The sequence below is a fragment of the Camellia sinensis genome, chromosome 6 (assembly GCF_055761805.1).
Source record: "Camellia sinensis isolate YWXY chromosome 6, ASM5576180v1, whole genome shotgun sequence".
Classification (NCBI taxonomy): domain Eukaryota; kingdom Viridiplantae; phylum Streptophyta; class Magnoliopsida; order Ericales; family Theaceae; genus Camellia; species Camellia sinensis.
Window position 1 is genome coordinate 198,899,843 of NC_138966.1, and position 17,220 is coordinate 198,917,062.

General features: G+C 37.4%; 1 protein-coding gene and 1 long non-coding RNA gene across 2 annotated transcripts; both read left to right on the forward strand.

Moving 5' to 3' along the window:
* The first annotated feature begins 1,978 nt into the window (after positions 1–1,978).
* On the forward strand, positions 1,979–3,628 carry LOC114298886 (RING-H2 finger protein ATL2). The gene has a single exon (XM_028243539.2). The coding sequence runs from the start codon at positions 2,369–2,371 to the stop codon at positions 3,257–3,259; it is 891 nt and encodes a 296-aa protein (XP_028099340.2). The 5' UTR covers positions 1,979–2,368; the 3' UTR covers positions 3,260–3,628.
* Positions 3,629–9,769: 6,141 nt separating this feature from the next.
* Positions 9,770–11,785, forward strand: LOC114298890 (uncharacterized). The gene is made up of 2 exons (XR_003642133.2): positions 9,770–9,858; positions 11,474–11,785. It is a non-coding gene; the product is annotated as an uncharacterized LOC114298890 (long non-coding RNA).
* The last annotated feature ends 5,435 nt before the right edge of the window (positions 11,786–17,220 follow it).

Genomic DNA, 17,220 nt, shown 5'->3' on the forward strand with positions numbered 1-17,220 from the left:
TAAAACAATAATATTATTATTTAAATATTCAGCACTAAGTGTTTTTTTTTTTTTTAATTTTAAGTGGTAGTGGATTCCCCTTCAGAAGACTAATAAGACCCGCCAGTGGGAACTTCCAATACGAACTTTCGGTGGTAATTCAGACGCAAACGATTCACAACATTGAAGCCAGTGAGGAGTTCAATCGCAACGTATATGCTGTTATGCCACATAATCTTTTTTCTTTTTCTTTTGTTTTTTTTGTTTTTGTTTTTTTACAGTATGAATAAATAAATAAAATGTGAGAAAATAAAAGAAAAGAAAATTAAAAAATATATATTAATTTTTCTGTTATCTTATTTGATTAAACTGTAATAAAAAAAAATAAAAAACCTTTTTATAAATATATATTCTTTTTCTTTTTGTGTTTATCTCTTCTATACTTAAAAAGGCAATTTTTCTATTGTAAGAAAGGGCTTGGATTTTTTTAAGTTCATCATCAAATTTAAGAGAACAATTCGGGCTCAGTGTGAACCCATTTCGGGACAGTCTTCAAAAATCTGAATCATTTATTTTTAAAGATCTGTTTAATAAAATATTCATGTAAAAAAATAAAATAAAATGATCGAGTATCGATATTTATAGGTTTGTATCACATTTCTATGACAAAAATTAGATAGATATTATTGAAATTATATCTATCATCCATTTTTTTAAAACAAATGTAATTCAAAAATATAATTATCGATATTTGATTATCATGATTTTTTACATAAATATTTTGCTTAACGAATTTTAAAAAATAAACAGTTCAAGTAATTGAAGTTAGGCTTGGTTTGGGAAGTAGGTTGGCTTTTTGGCTTTTTGGCTTTTTTGGCTATTTTAGCCTGGGCTAAAAAGCTTGGTTTGGGAAGGGCTTTTTGGCTTTTTGGCTTTTTTGACTTTTTTTGTGAGAGAAGAATGTAATGATTATAGGTTGGATGTGATGTTTTGTTTGTTATGGCTAAAATAGCCTATTTTATTTTTTGTGGCTAAAATAGCCAAAAAAGCCTGAAAATCAACTTGCCAAACAGAGGCTTAGACTCAATATAATTATGTGAATTACAAGAATTACAGAGGGTTAACTATTATGCAAATTAAAATTTTAATAGTATCGAATGTAGTTATGTTAAATCAACAAGATTTATTATATTTCTTTTTAAATCTCAAAATATGTTAGCATAATTTATCTTTAAGTTATAATATAAAATTATAAACAAATACTATTAATCAAATATTTTTTTAACAAATAAACTAAATAAATTAATTTATAAATCATACTGAGAAGAATATCTACTCCAACAAAACTCACCAACTAGCCCACTTTCCAGTAATGGATTTGGAGGATGAAATCGAATATTTTGGCCGTAGGATCAACTTCCCTCTAGTTAAGAAATTGCATTTGAGGGTTAAGGATTTGTGACAAGCTTTAGTGATTTAAATTATTTATTTTTTAAATATTTTTAGTAAAATATTTATGTAAAAAAATCAAATGAATGGGGCAAATTACATATACCTCCCTTGAGGTTTGGCTAAATTGCAGATACCCCCTAAAGATTTGGAAATTACATCCTGCCCCTAAGGTTTGTAGTTTCATAACAATTTGCCCCATGAAGTTTAAATTTCATAACAAATTACCTCCTAATTTGTTATGCAAATATAACATTTAGGAGAAAATTTGTAATTTCTCAAACTTCAGAAAAAATATTTGTAATTTAACTAAATCTCAAGAGAGTATATGTAATTTGCCCAAATCTTAAGTTTGAATCCCTCTAACCAATCATCAAATATTGGGCTAGCAATTAATTTCAGCACCGTAACATAAAAATTGATTTGAACAACTAATTATTTGAAAGAAAAAAAAAAATTTAACTTCTCAATTCAATTGATAATCAACCGAAGTGGCCCACATGGATGACTTGAGATCTATATATGACGTGGCAGTGTGAATAATTGCTCATCGAATTGGACTGGGAGAAGAAGTCCGAAAATTATACATTATTTCCGGAATAACATAGGTTTATACTTACCACTTATTTATTTTTTTCATTAATTATAATATTATAAAATATTAGTTATTTATATTGCCCCCAAGTCCTTTGGCATTTCAGCAATCCCGCGTCAACCGTGGTAGATTGTGAGACCATAGTAGTACTACTATGACTATAAAGTAAACCTAACCCACAACATACCCTGAAACCATCAAGAACCTTCCTCTTCTTTTCTCTCCAAGTCCCCTCCTCTATAACCCAGAACCTTCCCTCTCATTCCTCCTCAAACACAAACCCCCCCTGTCTCTCCAGTTTCCACAACACAACTTCATTCTCTCTCTCTCTCTGTGAAACATCAAATGGTACTAATGGATAGTAGCAACAACGATATGACGGAACACGAGCCAGCACGGCCTTACACAACAACAGAGGGCTATGCACTAACTGGCAAAGTCATGCTCAGCGCAATTCTAATTCTGTTCGCTGTAGTCATCTTTCTCATCTGCCTCCACATCTACGCCCGCTTCTACCTCCTCCGCTCGCGGCGTCGCCAACTCCGCCGCCGCAACCACCTCATCTTCACCCTCGAACCCAACTCCCTCACCGTCACATCCGCCTCTCGCGGCCTCGACGCCCATATCCTAAGCTCCCTCCCCGTCTTCGTCTACTCCGCCGAGACCCACCCCGAATCGCTAGAATGCGCCGTGTGCTTATCCGAATTCCAAGAGAACGAGAAAGGCCGTCTCTTACCCAAATGCAACCACAGCTTCCACATCGATTGCATCGACATGTGGTTTCACTCCCACTCCACTTGTCCGCTCTGCCGATCTCCGGCCGACCCGCCGCCGGAAAACAAACCCGACGTGGTTGTTTCTGTGGGTGATGATGAACCAGCTGAGATCGAACCCGGTTCGAGTTCTGGGTTCTGCCCCATGTGCAACCACGAAGAAGGTGAGTCCATGGGTTCGTCGTCAACGTCGTTGGGTGATCGCAGGAAGGTAGTGGGAGTGGAGATAGAGGTGCCGAGAAGGACCGAGTCGGAGGACGAGTTAGGACCGAGTTCGCCTGCGAGTCAGGGGTGGAAGTCGCCGGCGACTCGTTTACTGTCGCTGAAGAGGATAATCGGCATGAACAGAAAAGGTTCCGCTGTTTCGCCGTCGTCTGGGATGGTCGGAACGAGTGAGGACATCGAGTGCGGTGGAAGGGATGAGTTAACTCAGCAGCGGTCACGGGTTCAGACACCGAGGTGAGAGAGATAAGAGGGAAAAAATTTGATTATTCAAACCTTTTTACAGTCGCAGTCACTCGACGGCTTGAAACAACGTTGAGTCGTGTTAAAAGTGTGAACATTCTGCCGACTTTGTCTCACTGAGGATCCCGTGATGCGTACACGTGACAGTTTCTAAAGCAGCCCTTGTCGTAGATTAGTACACGTGGCATGTAACTGGAGAGCGGGTAGTTTGCAAGTTTCTTGCTTTCGTGGGCGGCCAATTATGGACTTGTAGTCTCCTTGGCCACGTTTGTTTTTGTCAAGTTGGATGAAATTGTTAATTGCTGGTGAAAAAATAATTAATGAACAGATTGTTAATGAAAATATTAAATAAAAATATGTTTATTTTGATGATAGTGTAAAGATGATTGATGATAAAATTATTAAATTATTTTTATATAAAATAAATAAATAAATTATTTTTATATTAGAATAAATAAGTGCATTTGATAAAAAAATAAAATTAATTAATTTTTTTATATAAAATAAATTCAACCTGTTCATTATTTTTTTAATCGCATCTAATACTCAACCAAACTAATTTCCTTACTGAGAGGTTACTAAGTCCTCGTTTAGAAACAGACTAATTTAGTAACTTTTTAGCTATTTGGCTAAAATATGAGCTAAAAAAAACTAGTATGTTTGGGATGACTTTTTGACTTTTTACAAAAAGATGTGCAAAAAGTAAAGAGAAAAGAGAATCTTTGACTTTTTGGTATAGGTTGTTGGCTTTTTAGCTAATTTAGTAACTTTTTGACTTTTTAATTAAAATAGAGGGTTCCCAAACGAGACCTAAGTCCCTCACACAGCTAATCCCAAACAAATTGTAGATAAGATTCACAGTAATACCAATCCAATCCCCTAATGTGGGTAAACAAACATGACCATTGTGTATACAAAGACTATTTTTTGTTTCATTTGTTTATTTTCCTATTCATTATTTATTTATTTTTCTTCACACAATTATATGCTTTGTTCATTCTAATGGGCAAACAATATTAATAAAAATTACAAAATATCTCCATTTGTGAGGGCAAACACTTGCAAATCAATGGAGATAAATTTTAGTTACTGAAGGGGCAAAATATAAACGGGTTGGATCTTAGTCTTGGGTTGATCTAATCCATTAAACCTAAGTCCAAGTGAGTCAGATAAATATGTGGGCAAGCAATTAAGCCTAATTCCATGGTTAACAGTCAGCACAAGTCCTCAAGCACTTGGGCTCAACTCGCAGTGGAAAGGTCAGTCCAGCCGTGACGCTGGGCTGGACCGAGCTGCAGTACACAATCTCTAGATCAAATTGATGGGCTGAACCCATCACCAAAAACCAAAGTGGGTCGAGCCCACACCAAGATATCTAAAGGAGCCAGCCCATCTCTATAAGTAGTCTCACAAAAGGCTGAGCCGAGGTACAATGGTACCAAGCTGCGGGAACCTCTCAGAGAAACGTGGAAGCGGTGAATGCATGTATGTGCAAGCTACCAACTCAACTGATCTCCTCTCCTTATAATCACAGAAATGATTGATCAAGGAAATGAGGTCTGTCAACTACCAGGTGGTCCCCTACCTTGAGCAATGCTAAAAGAAGCCTGGCAACACCGAAACTTCATGAAACCATCTTGGGAAATAAGTAAGAAGTTCTATATAAACTACAAAGACTTCACATTGAAGGTAATAAAAAAAGTTGAACCATACTCACTTAAACATTACTCTCTACACTTAGAGAGCATATTTCATTTTCTCCGATCGCTGACTCTCACACCAGAGGGGTTATCTGGCCAACTCCAGCGGGGCAGCTCTAACGGTGCTCATAGTTTTAGGGTCTCAGTTCTTAGATAGTCCAATCAGGTGCGGAACTGTGGTCCACAATTATCTAGTGCGGTATTCGATATGCACAATTGGTGCGGTGAACGTAGACCCATAATCTCTGAGTTTTGCATTTGATTCTGACGATAGGAATTGAGGATATCCTACCCTCGACATTGACTCCACAAACGGAGAAGACGAAGGATAAAGGCCTGGCGCTATCGACAGTTCTGGAGGAATAGACCGGAAACAACAACCAGACTCCCGAATCTATTGAGCATCGACAACCCTTTGCTGGTGGTTCTTCCCACCATTTTCTGTTGGAGAAAGATTATAGAGATTGTATCATTGATTCCATTGGAATGGAGATACAGGAATTGAAAGCACAGCTCAAAAGGATGATGGGCAAATCAGAAGAGGACTGACGCAGAACCCTCTCGTCTGCGCCAGAAAAGCCCATCCCGAGAGCTATCGGTAAAGAAGGTCCCTAGAAATGAATCTAGGCAGCAAAGTCGGCCAATCCCAGTGTAAAGTGAAGCAGCGAGCAACCACACCCGTAGTTCACGTCGGCGAAGGGCTAAGAGGCAGAAAACGGCCAGCCAGCAGACAAAGTATCCTCCTCAAGATCTCCGCACTTGGTTGGTCGGCAACAGATAAAATGAGCAACGACGAGATCATCAGGCTTAACAACTTGACCGTATTGTCCATCAGAAAGTCCACCGAGCACCAGATCGACTCGTCTCCTCTCGTCTCCTCTCCTTTCTCTTTGGAAATCAAAGCTATGAGACCCTCCAAGAAGTTCACTCCACCAAAATTCACGTCATACGATGGAAAATCAAACCCACTAACACATATCAGCCATTATAAGTTGATGATGTCCTTGTGTAGCCAAGACGAGGCGTTGATGTGCCAAGTCTTTCCATCTAGCTTGGGAGAGTTCGAACTCCAATGATGCGATCGTCTCCCCGCTAGATCGATTTACGACTAGAAGCATCTCTCTGAAGAGTTCCTGGCCAGATTCGTTTCCAACACAAAAATCCTGAAAAAGTCAGACACCTTGTTCGGCCTCCGAAAGGAATAAAAGGAAACATTACGTAATCATGCTATAAGGTATTGAGAAGAGCATAATGATTTGGACGAAAATGTTTACAGTGAACAGATGGTTGTAATGTCTTTTAAACACGGTCTGCATTCAGAGAGCAAGTTGAGATAATCACTTACCAAGCGCCCTACCACAGCACTGAAGGACTTACGCGCCCGGATTGAGCAGTACGCTCGCCTCGGAGATGATCAGATTCCCATCGAGGTAACATCGGTTGAACAGACAACTCTGGGGAACAAAAGAAAAGCAGACCAAGGGGAACCTCGAGGACTCACAGTGAATGAAGTAGACAAATTTAAATCTCATAAAGCAGTTGTTATAGTCTTTAAAGAACCTATCTATTGTATTATGGAAAAAATCAAGAGAGAGTCGTTCTTTACTTGGCCGCCAAAGATGCTAGGAGACCTAGCTCGGCACAACCAAAAGCTCAGATGCACCTATCATCAAGATAGAGGGCATATGACTCAAAATTGCAGAGCATTGAAGCAACACCTGGAGGATTTGGTAGCTGTTAGGCACCTCCAAGGCTATATTGATCCGGATAAAGTAGTGGCCGAACTGGGGAACCCCCTACTAGAATCGAACGTCGAGCATCCACCTCGATTGGAAATAAATGTAATTCATGGCACAACTAGTCACGAGCGTGAAAAGACACTTCAAGAGGAAATTGCAAAATTTGTGCAGATTTAGCAAGTCATGTCAGTGGGAGCAGTGCCAAAAAAGAAACGAACAATACCTAAGAACCCCTTATGTACTGTTTTATTTACTAAGAATGATTTGGAGGCATTCAATACCCACATATCGACGCATTGATTATAACTGTGAGAATTGAGAAACGATTTGGCGTGAAACGATTTTTGGTAGATCAAGGTTGCACAACAAATATATTTTATTACAACTTGTTCATGAAGCTCGGTCTCTGTGAGCAACACCTTACCCCAACGGCAGCTCTGTTAGTTGGCTTTAATTCATAACTTGAATGGCCATTTGATAGGATAGTGTTGCCAGTAATGGCTGGGACAAAGACCCTTCAAATAGAATTCATAGTTATTAACACGCCGTCTCCTTACAATGTTATACTCGGTCGGCCTTGGCTTCATCAAATAGAAATAGTCCCCTCAACCTACCACTAGCTCATCCGCTTCCCGACGGAACACAGAGTAAAGCAAATCTCAGGGGACCAAGTCACATCAAAACATTATTTCATGGCAGCCATGAAGGCTAAACAGCTTTGCAATCAAGTTCAGACAGTTGAAGTAGTAGAGCAGCTAGTTCTGGAGGATGTCGGGAGAACCCCAGCTGAGAAGATAATAGACAATTTGGAGAAAGTTTTAGTGAAGGAAGATGACCCGAAAAAATACTTCCTTATCGGTACCTCGCAAGGCACTGATGAGAAACTTCAGCTGCTAGATTTGTTGAGGAAAATATGGAGGTATTCGCATTGTCAGCATATGATACTCCGGGGTTTAATCCAGAATTTGCTTGCCATAAACTCAACGTCAATCCTTCCACTCGGCCTATTGTGCAGAAAAGCAGAAGACCTTCAGTTGAGCACACCAAAGCAGTAATTGTGGAGGTCGACAAGCTCCTGACGACGGGGGCAATCCGAGAAATTCAGTACCTACAATGGTTGTCCAACACAATCGTAGTAAAAAAGAAGAACAGAAAATGGAGAGTCTACGTTGACTTTACTTGCCTCAATAAAGCCTGTCCAAAAGACAGTTTCCCTTTGCCTCACATAGACCAATTGGTAGACTCAACAGCAGGGCATGTGCGTATAAGCTTTCTGGACGCTTACAGCGACTATTACCAGATACCACTGTTCGGCCCAGATTAAGAAAAGACATCATTTATTACTCCAAGAGACACCTACTGCTATAGAGTAATAACGTTCAGCCTTAAGAATGCCGGAACAATGTACCAACGTATGGTAACTCGAATATTCAAGGAGCAGCTTGACCAAACTATTGACCAAACTATGAAAGCCTACATAGATGATATGGTAATAAATAGCAAGCTTGTTTCAAATCACCTCACGGATCTGAGAGAAGTTTTCAACATCCTAAAAACCCATCAGCTTCGCCTCAATGCCTCGAAATGCACTTTCAAGCTAGGAACAAGGAAGTTCTTAGGATACATGGTGACTTACAGAGGAATTGAGGCAAATCCGGATCAAATCAAAGCAATACAAGGAATCAAGATGCCAACTGTAATGACTCCATCACAAAAAATGATTAGAAGTTAATTAATTAAGGAGATTTAAATTTTAATTGCCAATTATTCTAATTTAATCTGAGATTTATGAAAATTATGGAGATTGATTCGTATTTGATTCTATTGATGATTTAATTTAGAATTAGAAATTGAAAGCCTAAATAACTCAAGATAGTACAAATGGTGAATTGAATTATTTTAAGTTTGAGTATCCGACCATATAGGAGTTCAATTAAATATTCGATTCAGATTTATAAAATTGAGATTTGATTAATTGGGTCTGAATTGAAGTTAATTAAGTTATATGAATTAGAAATTAAGATTATTATGAATTAAATTTATTCATGAGGTGTTCAATTGAATATGTAATTTATTGGCGAAGATTTTGAAGTTTAATTTGAAATTGAAGACCTTAATGATCTAAGAAACCAAAATTGAAAATAGAAATAAGTTTAATCTATCATTTGGAGCTTTTTGGAAGTTCGACTAAAAATCTTATTCAAATTCAGATTCATAAAATTAAATATAATTAATTAGGCTCTAATGGAAGTCATAATAGACTAATTAAACTATGTGGGATTTGAGATTAGTTATAATTAATTAATTATGTGTTAATCAAGATTTATTAAAACTAAGTGTCATTTAAGTAACTTAATCTTAATCATAAAATTGAATTATGGACTAAATTAGAATTGGGGGTATAAATAGGTGTGAGTGTATTGAGAAATTTGTGTGTGTGTATGAGTGATGTGTTGGAATTCAAAGAAGAGTGCACGTGTGCTAGTGTGGTGTGAAGATGTGTGGTGTGTGTAAGTGATATGTGTTGGTGAGTTATAGATGAGTTGTTTATTTAGCTGTGCTGAGAGCTCACTTTAGAGAGAGAGAGACCAACTGTAGAGAGTGTTGGCTTTGTTGGATCATCCCATGTGAGCTCCCATTGGAGAACCCACTTTCTCCACCCAATGGAAGTGGCTCTCCCACTCTACCAACCCCATTAGAGAGTGGAAGAGGGTAGGTGGTGACCAATGAGGCTCTCCCTCATTGGTGTATAAATAGAGGTTGAGGGGAGGGTTGAAATTGAGAGAGAGAACCAAGAGAGAAGAGAGTGAGAGATGTGAGGTGGAGAGACCGTCTCTCTCGGTGTGAGAGAGGGAGACGGGTGAGTGGGTGAGTGAGGAGAGTGTGAGCTCCTCTCCTATTATAATCTTTCTGTAATCTCTCCATTGTTATAGTGATAACCGGTTACTCTCCCGTGGACGTAGGCTTTAAGGCCGAACCACGTTAAATATGGTGTCTCCTTCTGTGTGGGTGTGTTTTTCTACTTGGTATAATTTCTGGAAAGTCTTGGGCGGGATCCCCGATCCCAACAGAGAGAGTGAGTTCCAAATTTTCAAGAGAAGGAGGATTGTAGGAGAAGCTGAAAATTTGGCTAAAACTCTTCAAGCTAAAGACTTTAGGTAAGATTTTAATCCTTAGTTCTTGTAAATGAATCAGCTAAGGGCTGAATTCATGAAGTAATTGGGATTAATTACATGAAATTTGTTAAGAAATGTCAAGAAGATGATGAATAGTAAACTAAGTTCACATCTATGGTTGCATGTCTCAAGTTTCATCATTTTGAACTTGGTTTTGAAGATCTTGCATAACATAAGAGTGTATATATATATATATCTTGTATGTTTTCAAAAAAAAATTATGGCTCGCATGTTTAATTTTATGTTTTGAAAATCAAGAAGAAATAGAATTGGTTGGATTTTGGTAAGTGTTTTATACATGCATCATGGGTTTTGAAGAATTTAAGATGATCCATTTCATGTTTTGAAGAAAAGTTTTGACAACCACGAGTTCACGAAAATATGAATTTTGATTTTGATTAGTAACCCAAGCATGTAATGTAATTTAAGAGTCTTATTTAATTTAAACAAATTTTGGTATATAGTAAATTAGTTAGTTTTATTTGAATTACATATATTCAATGTTTGCTAGGAGATTGGCAAGAAAATGAAGAATTGGAGCTAAGATCAAGTTTATGAAGTTAAATTAGAAATTAATTATTTTAAATTTAATTTGAAAAGTTATTATTAGAGCAACTCCAAAGAATTGGATAAAATAGGCTTGTTAAGCATTTTAACCAACCTCAATCCATTTTGGGCCCTCTAATAGGCTGGTCGAAAGGCTAGGTATTTTACCATCACCCTTACCCGCTGGCTACATTCAAAGAGCACAAGAAGCTCTTCAAATAATACAACTGTAGTCTTTTCCCGCAAAATCGTTGGGCAACTCCATCTCTGCATTTCTTTCCTTCATCAAGGTATGTATCATTCTCAATCTATCTCTCTCTCCTCCTCCATGGTTGGCAAAGTCATTTCTCTCCCTTTTTTCCCTCTTCAAGTCCCCACATCCCTACCTACAAAACCCTATTTCAAAACCTATCTTTAACCTTTCTTTTTCTCTCTATACAACTCCTTCACTCCATGCCACTAGAACCCATCTTCTGACATCTTCTACATGTGAAATCCTTTTCCCAAACCCCTCTGCTAAAACCCCATTTCCCTCCCTGCAACCCTCTTCGACTAGATTAATTTATGAAATCAGAAATATATATTGTCAAACCACAACAGTGATAGCATCTGATGGCTTTGGAAATTCATAGATTTTGGTAGAAATTGTTTGATGATGATTTGTTCTACTTTCTAAATACCCAAAATCTATTCGATCTCTGATTTTTTTTGTTTCCAGCAAAAGTAACATTTTATTCAATTTAAAAAGATATTGAAAAGGGAAAATATATTCAATTTAATAGGAGGTATAGGATTTTATTTATTTATTTTATTATCATGTTGGTTTGATTTGGTTGTTATTTTGGTTCAGCAATGTGTTTGGTCACTTTTTTAATTTGTTTTGTATGTTTGAAAGGTAACTAATAATTTTCGTTTCAATTGATGGATTAGAAAAGTTTATTGTTGCTGGCCAACTATTGTAAAATCTTGATATGCATGTGTAATTTTATCTATAGTGTAATCTTTTTTTGCATAATCTTAATTCCTTTAAAATTATGTTGTGTGTAAATAGAGCTACTGGTGGAAAAGAGATATGGATGAGCCCAATGCAACCACTTGAATGACACTAATAATCAACTTGAATGCATTAACAGGGGTCATTATTTGATTAGAATGATTCCCTCTCGTGAAGATATTGTAACTTTGAGGTTGTGTTTGGTTCATTGAAATAAAGATATATTGGAATGGAATGACCATTTCTTAACCTCCTTAATGGAACAACAATTTTCTTTGGGTTTTTTAATACTGTTGAAGGTGGTTTGTTTTGGATGAATGTGATTGATTCAATTTATTTTGGATGAATGTAACTAATTCAATTTAGCTTGTTCTTTTGCTTTTCTTTTTCATTTAGTCTTGTGTTTACATAAATTACTACATTGTAATGTTTTATTTTTGAGTTTTAAGAATTCAAAAAATGTTTATGGTATTATCTGTAGATGGATCATCAACAAAATGCTTATTACACCAACTTGACAAACGATGGCACCAACTACGAATTTGTAGATCAACCTCTTGACCAAGGGGGGCAATCTTCTGTAATCCCCCCTCAAATAAACACCACCACGAAATCACATCGAGGTGACAACTTCACTACAGAAGACGACGCTATGATCATAATTGCTTGGCTTAACATTAGCTTAGATCTAGTGCAAGGAAATAAACAAAAATCAAAGGCATATTAGCTAAGAGTCTGGGAGTATATCCACCAGTATAAAACTTTTTCATCTACTCGTAGTCAAACTTCTCTAATGAATCGCTGGTTAGCGATTCAACTTGCCGCGAATAAGTTCTGTGGGTACTTTGCCCAAATCCGAAAGTTGAATCAAAGTGGTCTTACTGAAAAAGATAAGGTATCAATGCCATTAATTTTTTTATACTTATTATTGTAGTCGTTGTTTGGTTACATGATAATTAATGTTATTTTATATATTTTCAGATTTGTGATGCGAAGAAATTGTATAAAGAATTGTATAAATCGTCATTTCCATTTGAACATTGTTGGAATGAGTTAAGGGATCAACCAAAATGGCGAAAGAAATATAACCTGAAGAAACAAAAAACAAACAAAGCAGTGACTCCCGACATTTGTTCTCCTATAATGAATTCAATCAATTTATGAGACAACAATGCCTCGAATGATAACTACGTAGACTTGGAAAGAGCACTGGGTAGGAAGGCTGAAAAGGATCGTCTGAATAAAAAAAATGGCAAAGATCATGGAAATGATCAACGAGGGTCGCCTATTATGATATTGTTAGAAGAGTTAAAGGAAGATAAAAGCAAAATGAGTGAGAAGAAAATAGAAATGTATGAAAGGTCCTATTTACAAGAGCAAAAAAAGATTGATAATGAAAAAGAAAGGATTCAGAACGAGAAAGAAGATGCAAATGGAACAACTAAAGGAGGAAGAAAGAATAATGTCTATAGATACGAGTGGGATCCTCCCATTGCAAGCCGAATATATTCATCGCCGCCAAATGGAAATTCTCCGAAAAGGAATTTAGTTATTTCGAACTATGTTTTTGACTTAGATTATTGGTGAATATTTCCCCTTGCAAGTAGAATTTTGTTTCTATTAGTTTATTTTGGAACTAGTTATCGTTTGTTTGAACAATGTTGGAATTGAAATGAATGAATGCGTGAACTACTAGTAGTTTAATTACAAAGGTGAATGCTTGTTAAAGTGTTAGTTATTTACAAGTTTCAACTATGTACTCTCTGCATTTTCTATCTCTTCATACTTGCTGAACTACTTAATTATTTTACAGGGTTAATTTGTGTTATTTCAATTCTTAATTTTGATAAGCTTCCATTTGTGTCAATGACTTGATATACAATATGCATCAGGTTAGAAGGCGCCTGGGTTAGAACAGTAACAGCAGAGCAGCAATAGCTTTGTGGCAGGGTCTGGTGTGTTTGGGTCTGGGCTTTGCTTTGGTCTGGCCTTGGTTCTTGATATGTTGCAGTGTGCCTTGGTGTATTTTGTTAGAATAGCCTTGGGTGGTTGTGATAAGAATTGCTTGAGTAATGGAAAATTCACTTTGGAGTTTTGTGTCACTATGTTTTTGAAATGATAATAGCGTTGGTGCATTGTGGCAACAACATGCTGTAGCAATAGCAACATGCTGTAACAATGTAGGTCTGAACCTCTTAATTTTTTCTCCTCTTCTTTTGGCTTATGTTGGTTCCTCTCCAACCTTTGTAGTTGTGCTTGCTCATGATTAAGCTTTGTGCATTCTCCTCCTTTATCGATGAAATCTCATATGTATTGTATGCTATTATCATCAATAAAACTTCCTTTTTTGCTGATTAAAAATAAATAAATTATGCACTATATATTTTAACAAACAATAACTAACATTATTTTAAAATATGTTAAAAATTATATTATTATAAATGCCACCTCAGCAACTATGTCAACAGTGATATATAATGTTTTTTATTTTAAAAATTGGTTAAGTTTATTTAAATGACTAGTTAAAATAAAGAGTATGATTGGAACACACAATAGCTAAAGTACTTAGGTAAAATAAAGAGCTTATCTTTTTTGTACTTTAGCCAGTGAAAAATGAAGAGCGCAGTTGGAGTTGCTCTTAAATTAAGCTCCATAAATTACATGCAATAAGGATTTATTTAAGATTTGATCCATGCAAAGGAGTTAGATTCAAATTTATGGAAATTAATTTAGAAATTAATTATTTTGGGTTTGAATTTAGTTGTCTTAACATGAAATTGAGTTTCAATTGTACATGCATCATGAATTTTTAAGAGTTTTAGAAGATCAATTCATGTTTTAGAATTTGTGGATTTGAAATTGGGCTTGACATGAAGAAAATGAATGAAATTTAAATTTGGACAAATATGGAAATAAATTATAATTTATATTTGAGAATCAAAAATTAGTTTGATTTTTGATTTAAATTTCATACATTCAAATATTTTTGGAAGGGCTTTATAAATTCAACTTTAAGTTTCATTAAACAAAGAAAAAATTGAAAGATGATTTTTAAACATGAAACCCAAGGTTTAAATTTAAATTAAAATCATGGAATTAACTTTAAATATATGAATTGGGAATGTTTTTGCATATTCGAGTGAGTCATACATGAATTTGGAGTCTTGGTAATGTGTTTTTAAGTTTAAACAACATTTTGGAAAATTCAGAATTTGTCATCATCGCTCGAGCAAAGAAGTTGTCGCTCGAGTGTAGAATGCAAACAACCAGTATTTTTGTAGACCAAGGGGTCCGCTCGAGCGACCAATGTTGGCTCGAGCGAAGAGTCCTGTTTCAGAAAATTTTGAAAAGTAGTTTCATATTTCAATTTCCATTCTCTTTCACTTCCAAGCATTCTTAGGCAAGAATTATGACTCAACAAGATTAATAAACTACCAATCAACATAAATTAGTTGGTTAAAGAATAAGTCATTGACTTAGTAATAATTGATTAAGAAGCCAAGTAAGAAATTGATTTATTTAGAAAAGAATAATTTAGTAATGAAAGAATATGTGAAACAAGAACTCAATTCATTTGAATAAAGAAAGAATAAGCGTAGTAGGTGTGGGGATATATTTTTGAGTACCGACATGTGACAAGGTGATGCCGACATGTCAGCCAAGGTGCCACGTGGCAGGGTCATGACGCCGAGGTTATCTCGGGTAAAGCCGAGGTTGTTTCTGAAGATATCGGAGTCCGAGAAAAGCAGATAAGGGACAAGAGTCCTAGAATAAAGAGAAGACTTAGCCAAGATAAGGATAAAGCTCTTAGGGAGTTTATCTTTATCTCTGAGGGAGTCCAAAGTAAGTACTAAACAGGAATCCATAAAAGTTAGGCTTTTATTGGGATTAGGATTGAGGTAACCATAAAAGAGAGGCACCCCCGTGGGTCTAAGGTACGCAATTTTGTGCTTTGAGTATTGAGTTTAGCATTATTGATTATCTTTGAGAGATATACTGACTTGATCGTCGGAGTGCCCCCGGGTAGTCAAAACCACCGCCGGAATCTTCTCTTTCTGTTACAAGTTAGCCAGGTGTCATCTATTTTGCCAGTGTTCTCCAGCTGAATACTGAATGGGGCAGTGTGATCGGAAAATCACTCACACAATTTGGCGCCGACTGTGGGAACGAAAGTAGAATAGATGGCCAGTAACGGACAGAAGGAAAAGAATGGGAACGACACTCCTACTGAGAGTGGGAGACCTATTGACCTTGATGGCGAAGGAGAAAGGTCAAACGCAGAAACTCATGAACAAAATCACGGAGCGAAAGACGTTGGCCAGACTAGCGACGCACCAAAAAAACCTGATCAAAGCAGGTATTACAACGAAGACGACCTCCAGGTTTGGAAAGATAGGTGCCTACGGAGGGACGAAGAGGTAAAAGAGATGGCAAACAAATTGGCAGACCTACAGTCGGTCGTCAATTTCATGAAGCAAAATAACGTCATGCAGCCACCATTCCCGCTGCAGGACAGGCTGATTCCAGCGGCCAATACACAGAAGGGAGGTTAGAAAACAATCCCCATAGCCCCTCAGCACAATGGAAACGAAAGACACTCTCACCGACCTTCTAGGGAGGTCGGACAAAGAGGATCAAGAAGAGAAGAAACACGGAGGACGCATCACACAAAGGAAGCAGACCCCAGAGGACATCAGTATGTTTAGGGGCAAGCACTGTTCTTCGACACAACTCATGAAGAAGGGTCGAAAAGGGCTCACCACGAGGCCGAGAGTAGTATACCGAAAAGACTGAGGCCAAGTTTGGCATCTTCTAAATAATACAAAAAGTCAAAAAGTCACTATCCTATTTAAGTCACATCATCTTATTTAAATCACATCACCTCTCTAACACATCACATCAAACCCAACCCATATAAGCCAATAAGTCAAAAAGTGTACTTTTTTAGAACATCCCAAACCAACCCTGAAGTCGAAAGATAGACGAGCTCCTGGGCGTAGCTAAGAAGACTTAAGAGATTACATCAAGAGGAAGCAACAGAATGCCGACGCCGAGGTAACCTCCCCGGATAAGCCGAGGACAACATTCTCGGTAGAATTAGACAGGTTTGAGGTGCCGAAAAGATTCAGTATGCCGAGGTTTCAATGGCATTGCCGGAAAGTTAACCCCAACTTCCACGTTGGACTATATTTGAATTCAATGGCATTGTATAGTGGGAACGAGCCGTTGCTCTACAAAGTGTTCCCCTCATCCTTCCGGGAGGTTGCATCATATTGGTTCCACAAACTACCGAAGGGAAGCGTGAAGACTTGGGAAGGCCTGGCCGAGATATTTGTGGCCAGGTTTGTGAAAAACAAGCTACAGCCATTAAGGGTGGACGCATTGATGGCTCTGAAGATCAGCAAGGATGAAGGCCTTAGGGCTTATGCAAAAAGATATTATGAGGTGTTCAATCGAATACCCGAATGCAATCAAGAGGTGGCAGTCGTATCTTTCAAGAACGGCTTGAAAGACAACTGTCCACTATGAAAGTCTTTGGCAAAAACACTGCCAAAAAGTATGGAGGAGCTCATGGCGAGAATCGAGAAGTACGCCAGAGCCGAAGAAGACATGTCGGGAACCAGGGAAGTAAGACAAGAGAAAGGAAACGGCTCGCCGAAGCGAGGCCGAGGTAACAATGGAACGAGCAGGCAAGAGGCAGAACTAAGGGCCACCCAAGCAGTAACAACTGTGTTCCGAATCTCAATTCCCAAAGTCCTGGATCAAATTCGGAACCATCCGTATTTTAGAACGCCAAAGAGGAC

Coding starts and splice junctions, on each gene's coding strand:
- LOC114298886 (XM_028243539.2), top strand. CDS start 2,369: ATGGTACTAATGGATAGTAGCAACAACGATATGACGGAACACGAGCCA.